This window comes from Rhinolophus sinicus, chromosome 14, assembly GCF_057876585.1.
Source record: "Rhinolophus sinicus isolate RSI-liver-muscle chromosome 14, RSI-T2T, whole genome shotgun sequence".
Classification (NCBI taxonomy): Eukaryota; Metazoa; Chordata; class Mammalia; order Chiroptera; family Rhinolophidae; genus Rhinolophus; species Rhinolophus sinicus.
The window spans coordinates 139,329,142-139,347,569 of record NC_142514.1 but is presented as its reverse complement, the minus strand read 5'-3'; the positions used below and the strand labels follow the sequence as shown (position 1 = coordinate 139,347,569).

The 18,428-nt window shown below is 43.7% G+C and overlaps 1 protein-coding gene across 7 annotated transcripts in view; it reads right to left on the bottom strand.

Moving 5' to 3' along the window:
* XRRA1 (X-ray radiation resistance associated 1) overlaps window positions 1-18,297 on the bottom strand; it is a 52,946-nt gene extending 34,649 nt beyond the window's left edge. For 2 of the 7 annotated variants that reach the window (XR_016018742.1, XM_088791563.1), the window contains exons 1-4: window positions 12,828-15,323; window positions 7,127-7,311; window positions 3,933-4,004; window positions 2,629-2,701 (exon numbers count right to left, since the gene is read on the bottom strand). Coding sequence is in view for 3 of the 7 variants with exons in the window: in XM_088791563.1 (XP_088647689.1) it covers window positions 2,629-2,701; window positions 3,933-4,004; window positions 7,127-7,311; window positions 12,828-13,074 (577 nt within the window). In the remaining 4 variants the exon portion in view is untranslated. The other 5 variants (XM_019744366.3, XM_074335766.2, XM_074335768.2 and 2 more) reach the window with 5 other exon arrangements.
* Window positions 18,298-18,428: the final 131 nt, after the last annotated feature.

Genomic DNA, 18,428 nt, shown 5'->3' with positions numbered 1-18,428 from the left:
AAGATAAGGATTACGACTTCCATTCTACTGCTGAGGATTGCAGGCTCAGCTAGGCTAAGTGATTTGCTAGAAATGGAATTGATGGTAAGTGGAAGGGCCGAGAACTGAACCTACGTCTGTCTAACTCCAAAGCCCATTTAAAAATGTATAATAAAATATAATAAAAATAATTTCTTATAAAAGTAAAACATGCCACAAAAAATAACACTGAAAACTAACCGTTCCATTTAATCTCAACATCCAGAGATAACTACTGAAAGTAACATATATACTCCAGACTTTTTCTTATGTGTGTACTGAAACACACATGTGCTTCTTTTTATAAAAATGGAATCGTACCATTCACATTGTACTGTAACCTGCTTTTTTTTCCCCTTAACACCATCTCAAAACATATTGTGCTGGATAATGTCTGAATTATGTTCTATAGTATAGACATACTCTAGTTCATTTAACCATTCCCCTATTAATAGCTTTTAGGCTCTCTGGATACAAGATAAAAACACTTGCCCACTTCTGCATGATAACTGGGCGTTGGATTAACTGCCCAGCCCGCTCCTCTGCTAACCTGCAAGCAATGGTATGGTAACTGTGTTACTAGGCAACATTGCTGGGGTAAAAATGACCCCAGATCAGTAAATCACAACAGGGCTCGGAGAAACTATAAGTGAGCAAGAAACATGTGAAGGAGGCACCGTAACTCTGGGCTTCCCTGTGTGATGCCTCCTATAGTTGGACATGTGCTTTGCAGGGACTCCAGGGGCTAAGTCTATGGAGTGTTACAATGGCTATTTGCTCCTGTAGAGAAGGAGGTTTCTAAGCCAGAGTGGCTGCCGCATTCACCCAGTGAGAGTCTCGTTGTCTTGGACCCAAGCTGGGGGCCACAGAGAATGGCTCACAGGTGTCTGCATGGACTGCTACATGAAAAGCTATGAGGACTTCAGGAAAGAGGAAAGCAGATGCCGTGGGGCTGGCATACTGTGTGGAATTCCTGAGGGCCTTCTAAGTGAACCTGGTGCCAAGTGTAGCCTGTGAAGGGCTTGTGCATCGGCACGGTCGGGAGAGACTAATAAAAAGACTGCTTGGTGGACCTTTTAGGATGTTTCCAATGAATATCCTTGTACAAGTGTGTTTCTGTAGAATACATTCCTAGAAGTGGAGCAACTAGATGAAAGGCAATGACTATTTTAAGAGACAATGTGAAATTGCCTTCCGGAGATGTTGCACTAATTTATTACACTTCTGCCAGCTGAATACGAGAGTATCCATTTCCCTACCAATGCCAGCTGTCATCAGTCCTCATTTTTGCCCATATTTGATAGGTAGAAAATAGTATTTTAATGCTGTTTTAATGATTAGCAAGGTTGCACATCTTTTCATATGCCTGTTGGCTTTTGTATTGCAAGTCCATGTTCCTGACAGACCACACTGTTTCCTCAAGGTCAGGGACTTCATCACATGCTTCTTTTAAAACACCCCTCACACTCAGTGGATTCAAAATGAACTCACTCTGTTCCTCCCCGAACCTGCCTCTCCCCTAGTGCTCTCTGTCTCAGTAAATAACCTTGGTTCCTCCCTCTCCACATGCCCATTAGTCACCGAGTCCTGTTGTTCCTGTCTTCTCCTAAGTCTCTCGCTCTGTATTCCCTTCACCCCTATTGCCACGGCCTGGCTCAGGCTTCACCCCTTCTCTCTGGAAAAAGAAAACCGTCTCCCAGATTTCCTGGCCTCTGTCTTCTCGTATGATTCACCCTCATCACAGCCACCGCTGAGCCTCTCTATTTAAAAGCCTTCCAAGGCTCTCTTTGCCTGCGGGATTGAGCCCAAGTCACTCAGGCCCTTGATAACCTAGTCCCTGCCAACCTTTCTAGTCCCCATTCTCTCCTGCCTGTATCCCTTGCAAACATACCAAGCCTCTTCAGGGACCCTGACTGGGCACTGCCTCCCACATCTGCTCTGTCAACCTGAAATGGGCCTCCTTACTTTCTAATGCCTGCGTCTCTCCTATTCATTTTTTAGGTCTCAGCTTAGGTTCTCTTCTCTCAAGTTTCTCCTGACACTCTGGACTGAGTTGATGACCCACTTATATGCTTGTGTAGCATTTTCTGATGGCTTCTATCACTGACTGCACTTACTGTATTCTGCTGTAACCGTGTCTGAGCCCGTGACTCCCACCAAACTATGACTCACCAGAATAGGACCCGGACACATTCATTTCTATAAGCCAAGCGTTCATACAGTCCTGACACCCAGCAGGGGTCGCTGTGGATTTGCTGATAAACAAGAAGGCTTTATGCTCCAATGGGAGCTCTTAGGGCTTAAAAAACGTTCTATGCCTACCTCACCTCAGCCTACCAGACATCCTGCCTTGGGGAGGAAAAAAAACGAAGGGAATTATCTACATTTACAAACAGAGAAGCAACAGCTCACAGAGAAATGTTCTAAGTAGGTGGTGTCCACTCTGGGCTAAAATCCAGGTCTGTGTGTACTCCAGCACCCAGCGTATTACGCTCCATAAAAGAGATACGTGGCCAGTCGTGGATGGGCTGACAGGCAAGTTCTAACACGAACAACTGGCTGTGCTGGCCAAGAGGCAGAAGACAGTCTTCAGGAAGAAAAAGAGCTCACCTAGAGGCAGCAGGTTTTCTGAGGCATTGATGTAAATCACGCAATGAAAATGCTTGAAGTCTTTTTCCTTAGCCTGTGGGAAGGCATTTCGAAAGAATGTTCAGAAAAGTATAGTGAATGGTGCCCTGAAGACCCATGTAACCCTTATCCAGCTTTATTAAGTCTGAATACTTTTCTGTCTTTGCTTCAAATTTCTTTAAAGAAATAGAACGTTTCAGAGTGACCCCCACCCTCAATATGTCCCTCCCCAATTGCATTCTTTTTTTCCCTTTCTCCTACAGACAACAGCGATCCTGAATTGGTGATTATCATTCCCACACCTGTTTTATACTTTATTACATATATATGTATCCATAAGCCATATATACAGAGGGTGCCAAAAAATGTATACACATTCTAAGGAAGGGGAAAACTGTATTAAAATTGTAATACTCAATATATGCCAATAAGAAAAGATGAATACAAGTCACGTTTGACTTCTGCAATTATAAGAGGTGCTCAAAGTGGTTACCGTTGGCATAATTTTAAATACAGTTTTTTCCTTTCTTAAAATGTGTATACATTTTTTTGGCACTCTCTATAGTATTGTTTACCTGTTTTAAAACTATACATTAAATGAAATCATACTATAGATATCATTCTGCAACCTGCCTTTCTCACTCAACACTATTTTTTGAGATTTCCATGTGTCAATACACATAGCTCTTTTGAGATTTATTGATGTCAATACTTTTAGCTCTAGTTCATTCATTTTCATTGCCGGATCGTTATATAAGCAATCTCGCTTCATATCCATGGAAGGCCTACAAATCAGAAATATATGTCGTAATATCCTATATATACATTAGCTGATGGTAGGTCACAAATTTGGCTCTGAGCTTCCTGTTAGCCAACGCAAAGAGATAAACACGTCTCATGACGTGAGTCACAGAGTAAGAACAAACCAGCCTCTTGGGAGAACCATGACCACTTCTGGCAATGAAACCTGACAGAAATTTCTCCTGTAGGCTTTTTGATGGGAACTGTCACACCATAAATCATACTCCAACAAAATTCTACGGCACATTCAAACCCATCTCCATAAGCTATTTCCTTTCATGTACCTCACAGGGGACACTGGTAAAACCAAATTTAGAGCAAAAGATTGTGTCTAAATGTTGTTCCCACCCAATGGGTCCTTGTCTGACCCTCCCACTCCCTTGTGACCCGCTTCCCATTCCCAAGGGAATGTGGAAGTCCCATGGACAAAGAGCCAGGAGCCACCTGAAGTCCGGCTCGCCCATCGCACCCGCCGGCCGCCTCACCTTGGAGAGTTTCAGCCCGCTCACGTTAACGCTGCACAGGTCCGACGGCTTCTTCACGCAGTGGTGCTTGAGCTGGAACACAGTGCAGAGGGTCAGCTCTCAAGGCCCCAACAAGGTTTATATCATTGGCCAAGACAGCCAGTGACTGCCTGTGAAAGCAGGCGGGCTGCCTGGTCCAGTGGAAAGAGCATGGGCTGTGGAGTTACCGAGCTGCCCTCTCAGTTCCTCACCTGTGAGATGGGGACAGTCCCATGGACTTTACGGGGTTCTTAGGCGGATTCCATGTTCTCTGTTCCTTCTATGGCCCCACTTCCTCTATCTGCCTCTTGAAAAATCGGTATTTCTGGGGCTTTACTAATCTCCTACATTTGCCATAATTTGTTCACTCGTTCATTCATCCATTCATTCACCAAATATTTACTAAGCACTACTTTATGTGGGTCATGTATTATGCTAAATATAGCAACAAAATTCTAATTTTAACTAAGCCCCTTGACATAAGTATGATTATCTCCCTTTTTAAATGAGGAAAAAGAGGCTGAGAGAGATCATGTGCCTTGCCTGGGTCCTATAGCCAGTAAGTGACAATTCTCTGATTTGAATCCAGATTTGTCATCACTAAACTCTGTGCTCTTTTTATATGTTACCCCTTATAATTAAAAAGTTGGAAGAAAATCTTAGCTTTGGAGCTTCTGTTTCTGTTTAACCAAATCTCATTCTTTTTTTTTCCTTTCATCATGTATTTATGGTATCTATTATGTTTAGACATGGACCTAGGCATTGGAAAGATAATGAAGAAAAGGCAGGAATAGTCCACGCCTTCATAGAACTTACAATTGCATGAAAGCCAAGTAGCAAGCAAGTGTTTATAATATGATAAATATTTTAAAGGAGAAATTCAAGACGCTATGGGAGACAATAACCCCAGTCTAGAAGTGAGAAAATATTTGAGGAAGTCTCAGCTGAGACCTAAGAGCTAAGTAGGAGTTGGTTCCATGAAAGTGGGTGGCAGGGGTTATGAAAGCTTTCAAGGCAAGGAAAGGGAAGGTCCTTTAGAGAGGATGGAAAACAAGATAAGGCTAGGGAGACAGTCATTAGATCCTTTGGGTCCATGTTGCCTCCGTAAAGGAGTGTGGATTTTATACTACAGTCAATAGGAACTTTCAGAGGTTTATTGGCAGGGAGCCAATAGCAATTTCATAAAAGCGGCTACATCTGATACAGGAAGGAGAAGACGAGTGGAAGGGGGGAGACCATATACAAGACACAGTCAATTACCTTCCCTAGAGCCACTGCTCTACTTCTCCTTGTGAAAGAACCCCAGTGTTACCTACATTTCTCTGAGTAGATATGTCCTTAAGTCCTAGCTCCAAGCGATAAGTCTTGACTTGTCTAATCCAATCATGGAGGTCACATTCCCCTACCCGTTGGGACATGTGATCTACGTCTGGCCAATGAAACACCAGCTGCCAGGGGTAAGAAGTTAGTTCTGGGAAGCTTTTTCTTAGGTTTAAAAATAGACATAAGACAATGACAATCCCTTTTCTACCTTTGGATGTTATCCGTTATATGTGATGACCAGAGTTGCTGTAGCTGTCCTGGAATCATGAAGGTCATGAGCCCAAGATGACAAGTTAACATGCTAAGGATATAAGAGCAGAAGGATGGAGAAACCTGGGCCTTGGAAGACGTTATACCAGTAAATTAACCTACCTCGGAATAACGATACTTCTGTCTTCTTTTTCATGTGAAATAGAAGCATCCTAGTTGGTTTAAACTAGGTAGGAAGTTACTGAAGTAGTCCCATAAAAGATTATGGCAGCTCAGATTAGGGTGGTGGTAGTAGAGATGAGGAAAAGAATACAGATTTGACAACTATTCAATAAAAGTGCCAGAGCTTGGTAATGGTGGGAGTAGGGGTGGTGAGGGAGAGGCCAGGATAATCCTGGGTTATCGGCTTGGTGACTGAGTAGAAAACAGTGCCAATATAGAGCCAGTACAGCAAACACTAGAAAAGAGGTACATTTTGGGACTTGGAGTTAAGGGGATTGGTGCAGCAGGTCAATATGAGGTGCCAGTGAAAGGGGAACTGTCCAAAAGGTGGGTAGGTATCCCATTATTCTGAAAAACTCTTGTTGCTTCTGCTATCCAAAGTGGCAACACGGCTAACAAGCCATCTCAATGAATGTAGACTGTATATGTTGCTGGAAACAAAGGGGAAAAGAAGACCTCGATGGGGAGTGTTTCTGCCCCTTTTCAGTTCTGTTGTTTCAGTCCTCCTCACGCCCAGTGAGAAGTGGACATAATCCTGAAAGGAGTTCCACAAGACGGCAAAAAGCTTACACCTCACCACTTGAGATGACACCAGCTGCCTCCTCAAAGCTTTCCTTTCACATCTGATCTGTGCAGAAATCCATCTCTTGGGAACCATAACTGAGCCTGGGAACAAAGCAGGTTGCCAGAGAGTTCTTCATAGGGAGCTATGATAACTGGACTGCACCTTAATATTGGCTTACAAAATGTGTCTTTCTTTGCAGAGCCAATGAGACATTGCACAGAGAAGATGTGAATTACCTGTGTAGAATCCAACATAGCTACTCCAGTCCTTTGTGGAAAGCCTGCCCCAGGCACTGGGTAACATATCTGGTCAGCTCCCCAGGCCTTCAGCCAGACACTGCACCCACAGGACAAAGATTGTGGAGTGTGGGAGCTCCCCAACCCCCCCCCCCAGAGAGATCTCCCCAGAGCAGCACAGGAATCTGTACACTATACTAGGTGCTGGAATGGGATTTTCAGTTTACTGTTCCCCCTGACTTACTCCTTTGCCTCCCCAACTCAGTTAAGGATTTTTACCTGATATAATGTAAAGGCACAGGCTTTCGAGTCAGTAGGCTAGAGTTCTAATTACTATCCATGGGACCTTGGCCAAGGCAAATTAACCCTCAGGGTCTCAGTTTTCCCATGCACACAATGGTAAAAACATAATAGGGATAATACCTATCTCACAAGGTGGATGTAAAGAAAGCCTGATGCGTAAAGAAAGCTTTGGGTCCCTTTATCGTCTTGGCTGTACTCAATTCACCAAGATCACTCTAATAGTTTGGGGTGGGTTGGGGGCAGCTGTACCAGAGCTGAGCAGCCAGGACAGCCATCGGCGAATGCTGCCAGCCATTCCAGGATGCATTTCCTCTCACCAGAAAAGCCCGGTCCAGCACGTGTCCAGGAGTGTCCACTTGGTTTTCCAATTGAGACCCTTTCTTCCCTCTGACCTCAAAAGAAATCTTCTTCTGGCTTTCCTGATCTTTTGCTGGTACCTCAACCATACCCTTGGGCTTCTTCTTGAGGTTACTTTTCCGAGCCACTAACCAGTGTCCTCGGCCTATAGAGAAGATCAGAACAGTGAGCAAAACTTGTTCAAAGCCACAACTAGTGCTTTAATACTAGTATTATCTGTAATGCTAAAACTAAAACTAGCTCTTCATTACCTAATATGCACCAGACACTGTGCTGCTGCTGGCAGCGGGGGGCAGAGGAGAGGAGGTGTCTACATACATATCTCAATTAACCGGCCCCCAACTCCAGTTAGGACATGTTACTGCCCCCATTTCACAGATGAAAAGGCTAAGACTCGAAGAGGTGGAATGACTTGCCTAATTCCTTCCTCTACATTTTTGCCTCTAAACTCTAATTGTTCTTCAAGAGTCCAGATCAGTATTTTCTGTACTGCGAAGCCTTTCCTAACTCCCCTCAGCGGAGCTGATCATTCTTTCCTGTGCCAGCTGGTTACTCCCCCATTTGTCATCTCTCGGGTCAAGTTCAATGTGTGACATCAGCTCAAGGGGCTCCATCTTCCCAGACCTTACCCTGGATCCCATCATTAGAGGGGAAAGATTGCACCAGGAGCTCAGGATAAGAAAATGACAGGACAGTTGTCATTTAAAAAACACACCAATAATACCAGTTCACTGTAGAAAGAAACTAGAAAATGTATATAAGTAGAAAGAAGAACATGAGGTTAACTACCATGTTTCCCCGAAAGTAAGACCAGGTCTTATATTAATTTTTGCTCCAAAAGATGCATTAGGGCTTATGTTCAGGTGATGGCATCCTGAAAAATCATGCTAGGGCTTATTTTCCAATTAGGTCTTATTTTCAGGGAAACACAGTAGTAAACTCACCTAACAAAAATCATAACATTCTAGAATCTGTTCTCTCCATCGGCAGTTTTTCACCGCAAGGTATTCATTGCAATCTGTAATTATTTTATTCGTTCACTTGTTTATTGTCTTTCTTGCCCTCTAGAGTGGGAGCTCCACAGGGCACAGACTTTGATTCATTCATGTCAATATTTCCAAGGCCTGCACAGAGCTTACCATACTGTGAGTGCTGCTGCATGAATGGCTGAAGGAACCCTGAGCCACAGCTCCCGCCCTCAATCATACATGCAGACCCTTCCTGAGCATCTCCTTTGTGCTGGGAGCTGAGGCTATGGAGATGCTAAAGATGCATGCCCTGAGTCCAAGGGGCTCAGTAATGTAAGGAGTGCTGTGGAAGCCCAGAGAGCGGGAGCCGAGGGCATGAGCTAGATCTAGGAAGTTGGAAGTTGACTGGGTGGAAATGGAAAACCCAGGAAGCCTGGGCAGAGGGAAGAGCCCAGGGGCGCAGAGGTCTGAAAGACTGGGACCACACAGGCAGAAGAGCACAGAGCTGTGGAAACCAGCTTGGTGCCTCTCACCACGGGCTCCCCGCCAGCACAACCCACTACCCCTGCCAGGGGCTTTGCCCTGGCTCACCTGACCACTGCTATCCACTCTGCTTCTAGGATGCAGCGCCTGCCCTACGTCTGATGTGAGCGAGTTCCCGCTCCTCCTCGGGGCCTGACAGTCCAGGCACTGCATTTCCCCAGGCTGCCCCCCTCTGGGGCATGGTCCTTTGTCCTCTCCCAATAGCCCTGACAGCCCCCAACACAGGCAGGAAGGAAGGCATAGGGCGTGTCAGGAGATGAGCATGAGGGAAGAGAGACAAAGCTGGGAGGTCAGCAGAGTCAGGTCCGAAAAGGCCGGGACAACCGGAAGAAGGAGCTTGGGTTTTCATGGGGTAGGCTTTTAGCAGGAAGAGTATCCATGGGAAGGTTCCCCCCCCCACCCCCCCCCCGCCCCACGCCATGATTTTTCATGCTGAGGTAATTTTAGACTTCCAGAAAAGTTGCAAAAACAGTACTGAGTTCTTATACACCTTTCATCCAGTTCCCCTAAGATGTTAACATCTTATATAATTATAATACAATGATTGAAACCAAGAAATTAACACTGGTATAATATTAGTAACTAATCTGCAACCTTCTTTGAATTTTGCGTTTTCTCACTAATGTCCTCTTCCTGTTCTAGGATCCAATCCAGGATCTCATATTTCATTTCGTTGTCCTGTCTCCTTAGTTTCCTCCAATCTGTGACAGTTCTTCAGTCTTTCTTTTTTCTTTCTTGTGTGATCTTGACACTTTTGAAAAGTACCAATTATTTTGTAAAATGTCCCTTAATTTAAATTTGTTTGATGCTTTCCCATAATTAGATTAATGCTTTGCACTTTGGCAAAACTACCACAGAAGTGGTGCTGTGCCCTTGTCCGCACATCACATCAGAGGTAACAATGTTAGTGTATCTTATTATGGGTGAAGCTTGATCACTCTAGGAAGATGGTGTCGGACTAGTTTCTGTACTGAGAAGTTACTATTTTTCCCTTTGTAATTAATAATAACTTGAGACTATGCAAATATCCTGTTTCTCATCACACTTTGACCCATTAATTCTAGCATCTGTGATGGTTAATTTTATGCATCAACTTGGCTAGGCTATAGTACGAATAAGTAGTTATGGAATCAAATACTAATCTAGGTGTTGCTATAAAAGGTATTTTGTAGATGTGGCCAATACCCATCATCAGTTGATTTTAAGAAAAGGAGACCATCCTTGGTAACGTGCACGGGCCTCACCCAATCAGCTGAAAGACCTTAGAAGCAAAGTTGAGGTTTCCCAGAGGAAAAAGAATTTTGCGGTAAGACTGCAGCATCAGCTCTTCCCCACGTTTTAGCCTGCCTGCCCTATAGATCTCAGACTTGCTAGCCCCCATCATTGTATAAGTCAATTCCTTGAAATACGTAATATATAAACGGTGCCAAAAAATGTATGCACATTTTAAGAAAAGGAAAAACTGAATTAAAATTATAATACTCAATATAGATAGATAACAAGATGAATACAAGTCACGTTTGACTTCTGTAATTATAAGAGGTGCTAAAAGTGGTTACCATCAGCATAATTTTAATATAGCTTTTTTCTTTGTTAATATGTATATACTTTTTTTTGGCACCCTCTGTATATGTGTGTGGATGTATGTATGTATATATGTGTGTGTGTGTATATATACATATATATGTATACATATATACTCGTATGTATATGGAAACAGAACTAGTAAGATATATACATATATATGTATGTATGTGCACACACATGCGCGCACACACACACACACACACACACACACACACACACCATGGGAGGTCTGACAATTAAGGTCGCGAACTTGTTGCAACGATGTTGCTAACCTTTTTTGATATCAGAGGGGTTATTCATTATAAATTTGTACCAACTGGACAAACAGTTAACCAAGTTAACTATTTGGAAGTGCTGAAAAGGCTGCGTGAAAAACTTAGATGACCTGAACTTTTCGCCAACAATTCATGGCTCTTGCATCACGACAATGCATCAGCTCACACAGCACTGTCTGTGAGGGAGTTTTTAGCCAGTAAGCAAATCACTGTATTGGAACACCCTCCCTACTCACCTTATCTGGCCCCCAGTGACTTCTTTCTTCACCCGAAGAAAAAGGAAATATTGAAAGGAAGACATTTTGATGACATTCAGGACATCAAGGGTAATATGATGACAGCTCCAAAGGCCATTCCAGAAAGAGTTCCAAAGTAGCTTTGAAGGGTTCACTAGGTGCTGGCATCGGTGCACAGCTTCCCAAGGGGAGTACTTCGAAGGTGACCATAGTGATATTTAGCAATGAGGTATGGAGCACTTTTTCTAGGATGAGTTCTCAAACTTAATTGTCAGACCTTCGTGCGCATGTGTGTGTGTGGGGGGGCGGGGGTGCCGAAAAATGTATACAAGTGGACACTTTGATCAACATTGCTCAAGCAGTAGTTCACCGTAATCAGAAGTGTCTGGACGCTGATGGTAACCACTTTGAGCACCTCTTGTAATTGCAGAAGTCAAATGTGACTTGTATTCATCTTTTGTTATCTGTATATATTGAGTATTACAATGTTAATAGTTTTCCATTCTTAAAATGTATATACATTTTTTGGGCAACCTCTGTATATATCTCCTATTGGTTCTATTTCTCTGGAGAATCCTGACTGATGCATCATCCATAAAAGTATTTTGCCTATAAAAACTGTTATTGTGATGTTTTAATAGTGATTTTTCTATTTCCTCATTCCTTCTACGTTTATTAACTGGAATTCTACTGTAAGAAAGAGCTGTTCCTTCTCCTTCACTGATTTATGTATTTTAATATTTATTTATATCATTATGGGCTTATGGATATTTACTTATTCTATGGTTCACAACCCAATTCTACCTTTATTTTGGTGCTCAGATTGTCCCAGCTTTGGCCGTTGGGAGTTCCTTACATCTTTTCGACATGCGCCAATCATTTTTCTGAGCGTGTCTTTACTTTCTGGCACCACATGATGCTCCAGGCTCAATTTGTATTTTTCCTGCCCCAGCCCTAGAAGCAACTTTTCCTCTGAGGAGTCCTGGCTTCTTTTATTGGATAGTAGAAGTTAGAAACCAAGATCTAGGTGCTAGTATGCTTTTCATGACTGGGGGATCATTGCTCTCAGAGGACTAGAAAATACACGTACATATACTAACACACGCAGAGGCACACGGCTCTCTTTCTTTCTCTATCTGTCCACCTGTGTGTGTATGAGCGGGGTACGGGCGTGAAATCATGAATTCATACTGAGAGCTCCACGGGAGGGTCTTAAACTGGTGGAGAGCGAGAGAAGGTCTCCATGTGAAAGATGAAATCGCTCTAGAGAGGTTGGGAAGACAGGCTGGAGGAGATGGTCCTTCCATTATGACATGTACTGAGTGACCTGCAAGTCACTTCGTCTAGAGTAAACAAAGGGTTCGTCTCCCTCGCTCTATTTTTTCAAAGCTACAAATCCAACTCATTGAATCCATGTGTCTTTGGTAGTGTAGGCCTCCATGTGTAGGTCTCTGCTCAGTGTTATGAGGAGTCCCTGCCCCAGGGGTGTTTTTAACTAGATAAATATTTGAAAAACTACTTAGTAGAATCAAGTTTCAGCTATTTTATTTAGGAGCTTGGCAGAATATAATGAATCACCAGATAAGAAACACAGAGAGGAAGAGGCTTACAAGAGAGGATGGGCACTGATGGCTAGAGCAGCTAGACATGTGGGAGACGTGGGAGAGGAGCTGGGCTTTGTGGGATGGGAAGAGTTTAGATAACTGGAATGAGGGGTGGGACATCCTGGGCAAAGAGAAAAAGCTATGTGAAGTGAGAGCATAAATAAAGGAATGGGGTTATACAAAGGATAAGGGGAGGTTAGACTCTGAAGATAGAACAGCAGGTAAAAGGGCCAGCAATGAGAAGTCACTGGACAGAAGGGAAAATGATTAGATGTGCACTTTGGAAGGCTCCCTGAGGCTGCTGGATGCTGGAGGAAGATGGACTATGGGACCAGGTGGTGCAGGGAACAGTAGTCAAGGGGCTGGGGAAAAAGAAGTGGATGTAAGAGACATTTTAAAGCAGGAGCTGGGTGTGAGGCAAAGGTACCAATTTGGGAAGTCACCTGACCTTCTTCTGGCATCCGAAGCAGATTTTTGGCTGGAAAGCAGTTGTTCAGGTAAGGCTTTCCATCGTCCAGGTGGTAGATTCCTGAGGAGGCCATCTCCCTGAGAGCCGAGGAAGTAGAAGAGTGAGAAGGTGCTGCGTTGCTCTCGTCCCTACCCCTCTGAGCCTCAGTTTCCTCACCTGTAAAATGGGGGTAATAACACCTACCTTGATAGACAAATGAGAGAATCAAGTTAGAAAGGTGGTGCATGGTACATATTAACTGCTCACTAGAAATGTTCTTTAACAGAATTCAAGGAAGGGGGGGCTCACATTTTAGGCAAGACGATAGGAAAATAATGAGATTTGAACTAGATAAATAGGATTTGAGGCATGAATTAAGTTTGCTGATAGAGAGCAGGATATGCATTGTAAACAAAAAGGCCACAGGACTGAGGACATGGTGGCAGGCATGTCTGGCGCAGTGAAGAAACCACCTCACCCAGGAAGGGGATGTGTTTGGGAGTCTTGGACAATATGGCTAGACGGGAAGGATGGTGCCTGCTCCTGAAGGACCTTCAGTGCCAGGATAGGAGCTCAGGTTTCACCTTGTAAGTAACTGATGGCCATGGGGGATATCTGAGCTGGGTAGAGCTATGACCCAAGCTGTGCTTTAGAAAGAGAGGTCTGATAAAAATAATGCTCGGTGGAATGGGATTCCATTAACTGGTCACTGAGTCATGACAATTCCAGCTCAGAAATACTGTTCCAGTGTACTTTTCTCTGTCCCTCACTGCTTTCATTAACCCTTTCATCGCCGCTCACCTAGAATACTGCACATCTTTTCCACTGAGCACGAGGCCAAACGCTTGAGCGTGGTCTTGAAGGGTCCTGGGGTCCTGTGTCCCAACCTTCCCAGCTCCAGCCAGCCCGACCCATCAGGTTCACAATCATTTTCTAGTCCCAAAACATTTAGTCTCATCTGCCTTTGTTCTTGGTGTTCCCTGGGCCTAATATAACCTTTTCCATCTTGTTCATCTGGTTGATTTCATCCGTTAAGGTTCAGCTCCAATGCCACTTCTTTTAGGAATAAATCTCTAATAAAAGATCTAAATTCCTTAAACCTTGAGCTCTTAGAGATTTGAGATTTTTCTTTCAAGGGATCCAGTCATTCGCAGACCTGCTTGGGACAGCTTCAGACGCTTTGGGGCAGCAGAGGTTTGGGAACCTATAAGCTCTTAGGCAGTGAGAGAAATGTGGGAAGAATGTGGGGTCCTCAGATGGAGGTTCTGGAAACAGATTCAGTAAAAGGAAGGAGGAGAGTGGGAGCTGGGATCAGGTAGCCTCAGAAAATGTTTCCTGGAAGTGACAAACATGAATAGTAGAGTGGCGTAGTAGGAAGGGCAACAATTTTGAAAACAAGAGGCTTCAATTTGAGTCTAGTTTCTACCATTAAGCTGAGCAACCTTGAGCAAATCAGTTTATTTCTTTGTGCCTCAGATTTTCCACATATAAAATGACGATAAAAACCTAGGCCTTGAAGAATTGTTGTAAGAATTATATGAGGTAATAAATAGAAAAGAAAAGGGCTTCTTTCTAGACCCAGCCCAGATGCCACCCCTTCCACAAAGCCTTCACTGAACCTTCCAGAGGGAAACAATTGCTACTGTGACTAATCGCTGGAGTATTTCTTCTGTATCTCTTTTGTGGTGGAGCTTTTCTACCTCATAGGATTACTAGCAATCATGAGAAGGCTTCTTCACTGGTCTGTGAACCTCCGAGTCTGGAAACACATCCAATTCACTGTCTCCCTTCCACCCTTGGAGTACTCATAGGAAACACCCAATCAACATGTGTGAGCCAAATAAAGGATACAATGGTATTTCCGGGGTCCACGGGTTTTTATACCTATCTCTGAGCTCCCTAATTAGACTCTAAGCTCCTCCAGAGGAAGGACAGCGTCTGTGATGTTCATCTCTTTATTTCCAACACCTAACACAGCACCTGGCACACAACAGATTCCATAATTATCTGTGGGATAAATGAGTGATGCTGGTATCTCCTTTGGTCCAACATAGGGCACTATGAATTTCCTGATCCTTGACCACTCCAAAAAGGGTTGGAGGCCCCTCCTATATTATGTGTTCCCATGATAACCTGTACTTCTCCTAGTATATATAGTACTTATCATGTTATTATAACAGGTTGCTCCCCTTAACTTCCCATCTGCTATGGGCACTGTGATACCTTATTCACTTATGTAATCCCAGAGCTTAGCATACAGTCTAGAACTCACTAAAAATGTGTTGGGAAGATGAATGGATTGATGGATAGGTGGGGAAAGATCAATAGTCATTCAGTCATTCTGTCTTTTAGGAAATCTCTCTTGTGACCGACCACACCTATCTGCTAGATTGGTGAGTGAGTGAATGAATGAATGAATGAATGAATGAATGTATAGCTGGCTGGGAAATGTTAGAGATGATGGACTATTTGAGAAGGCTCAAGTAATTTACAGAACATAAGGACCTTGCTTCTGGTCTGCGAAGTACTTGCTTGTTCTTTGATCTTGGGAAAAGTCCCTTGACTTCCTTTTTTGTTTGTTTCTTCATCGGTTTCTTCACCTGTAAAATAGATATTATACACCTTAGGCTGTTATTCAGAGCTCTTCACCTTTCTCTTATTATCTTACTGTGAACCTTGTGCTCCAAAATGTGTCTCACCTGGGGCCTCGAAAAATACCATAAGACTAAAGAGCCCAGAAATAGACTGATATAGATGTAAAGGAAGAGAGACAGAGACATAGATGGGAAGGTGGAACAGGAGAATAATTTTATGACAATGGGGTGGGGCTAGAGCGCTTAAATAAGATGTGTAAACAAATAGGTAAGGAAAGGGTTGGTTTACATAATCATTTACACAAAATAAATTTATACACAGTAACCATAGCAAAGACAAAGTTGATAGATAAGACATAATCTGGGAAAAGATGTTTGCTATGCACATAACACAATAAATGAATCAGACTCAGGCTCGTGGGGGACATACAGACCTGCACACAACTAATCATAGAAATACCAGTTCCCTATGAGGAATACTACTAGGTGAGAAGGTGTGGATTTACGACTAATGATCTAGGAAGGGCAGATAGCCCCCAGGTTACAGTGTGTAGAAAGTAACTCTGAGAGAAATGAGCTTTACCTATACGGTGGAAAAAAGAAAGTCCAAGTTCCAGACTTAGAGGCTGCCTGCCTAGTTAGTTTCAGATTCCTCTGTTCTCTACCTCAAACTTGAAGCAGCTAACCTCAATCTATAGTGCCTCCCGGCTACACACACACACACACACACACACACACACACACACACACACACACAGACACAGAGTAATGCTTCTCATCTGCATACATTTGCTGTCCTAGTCCCCCCCTTCTTTGCCAGGCTCATGCAGAGAGCTTTCCTGTTTTTCCCCTCCTCAGGTTGACAGTCTCTGTGCTACCCCCTCAGGCCCACCTCTCAATGGAGGTAATCTGTGCCACTGTATTATAATGGCCGGCTTACCTGTCTGTTCCCCACTCCAAATACCTCCAACCCCAGGCTGTGATCCCCTCTAAGGCAAAGCCTGGGTGCTACCTATATCTATCCCCAGCACCTCATACAGCCCATTGAAGAGGCTCAATGATTGTTTACTGAATTAAACTGAACCGGGAACACAATGCCATGGAGCGCTTCATTTTGTCTGCAAAGGAAGAAATAATGATCAGGGAAGTTTTCTCAGTGCAGGTGACATTAGAGCTGGGACTTGAAATACAAGAAGATATAAAAAGTGAACAATAACAAAAGGCTACAGGGGCATCTGAGTGGATTGTATCACAGAGGTGAAGAAATCTCATCTATTATTATTTAATGATAATTATCAGATGAATGTTAGCTTCACTAACACAGGTATGTTGTCAGTTTTATTCAGGGATATATCCCCAGTGATGAGAACAGTGATTGTTACGTAGTAAGCACTCAATAAATATTTGTTCAATAATTTGGACACTTATGAGGGACTTATGGGAATAAAAAAAAAGAAGTGATGCAAAGTAATAGAGCATAGTATAGTATAATCCTGTTATGTGACAACTCTAGGTCACTGGAGTAGGAGTTCCACGAGAGTAGGAAACAGGGTCTTGATCTCCCTGTATCCCTTAGTACAGTTCTAGGCAATGTTGGTGCTCAAAATTTTCTGTGGGAAAAAGTAAATTAATAAAAATCTAGAATACTATTACATCTGGAAATTGCAAAAGCAGAGTGGCAGAGGGAACATACCATGAGTTCTGATGTTAAAAAAAACAAACAAACTGGCTTCTAAATAAGGTTCTGCTACACGCTATCTGGCCTTGGGTAAGTTCCTTGTTTTCTCATCTGACAGGGCTAAGAGGACGGATGTAAAGAAGATGTGGTACGTACAAACACATATACTCACACACAATGGAGTATTACTCAGTAATAAAAAAGAATGAAATCTTGCCATTTGTTAGAACACGGATGGACCTGGAAGGTATTATGCTAAGTGAAATAAGTCAGACAGAAAGACAAATATCCTATGATTTCACTTATACGTGGAATCTGAAAAACAGGCTCATAAAAACAGATCAAACTGATGGGTGCCAAAGGGGAGGGGGTTGGGGGGAAGGGTGAAAACGATGAAAGAGAATACAGTGGTACCTCGGTTTTCCAACGTAATCCATTCCGGAAGGCCGTTCAAGTTCTGAAACGTTCGGAAACAGCCGACAGCTAGGCCTCAGGATCTTGCACTCAGCGGAAGCCCTGTGACATGTTCGACTTCCGAGGCGTGTTCGAAAACCGAAGCATTTACATCCGGGTTTACGGCATTCATAAACCGAAATGTTCGTCAACGGAGACGTTCGAAAACCGAGGTACTATAGTCAATAATATTGTGATAAGGTTGCACCGTGACAGATGATTACTCGGCTTAGTGTGGTGATCAGATCGTAAGATCTATAAATGTTGAACCACTATATTATACAACTGAAAACTAATACGTATAATATTATATACCAATTATACTTACATAAAAATATAAATAAGGGCACATAGGGTACTGCCCAGCAGACAGCAGGCACTCAGTGAACGAGTTCTCCGCAACTGGAAAACATTACTAACGGCTAAGATGACAGTAAGCAGAGAGAATAACTGGTAGGTGCTGTAACAGGGTTAGATAAGGAAGGAGAACAAACTCCTGTGCCCCTTTGGAAACGCTACATCTGATGCGGGGGAGACTCTAACCTCTCACCCAAACTACGTTTCCAGCCTCACCAGCCTCCGGCGTCGTTTCCACCTCCGAGGCGTCGGCGGGGACGACGTCCCGGTCAGGCGGGATGCGAGCCTGCGACCCTCCCGGAGAACTCGGAGTCGCTCCACGGTGGCGCTTGCCACTACCTTCTCTACCCCCTTAGTAACCGCGACGCGGTAGCTAGCCTTGTGGGCGGCAACCGCGGCCAGACCTTCTAACTACTACAAATCCCGGCAAGCTCCGCGGCCACTTAAGCTCGTGTCAGCCAGCAGCGAACTACGGATCCCGATGGACTCCGCGCGGCGCGTCACGCAGTCAGCTTCAGC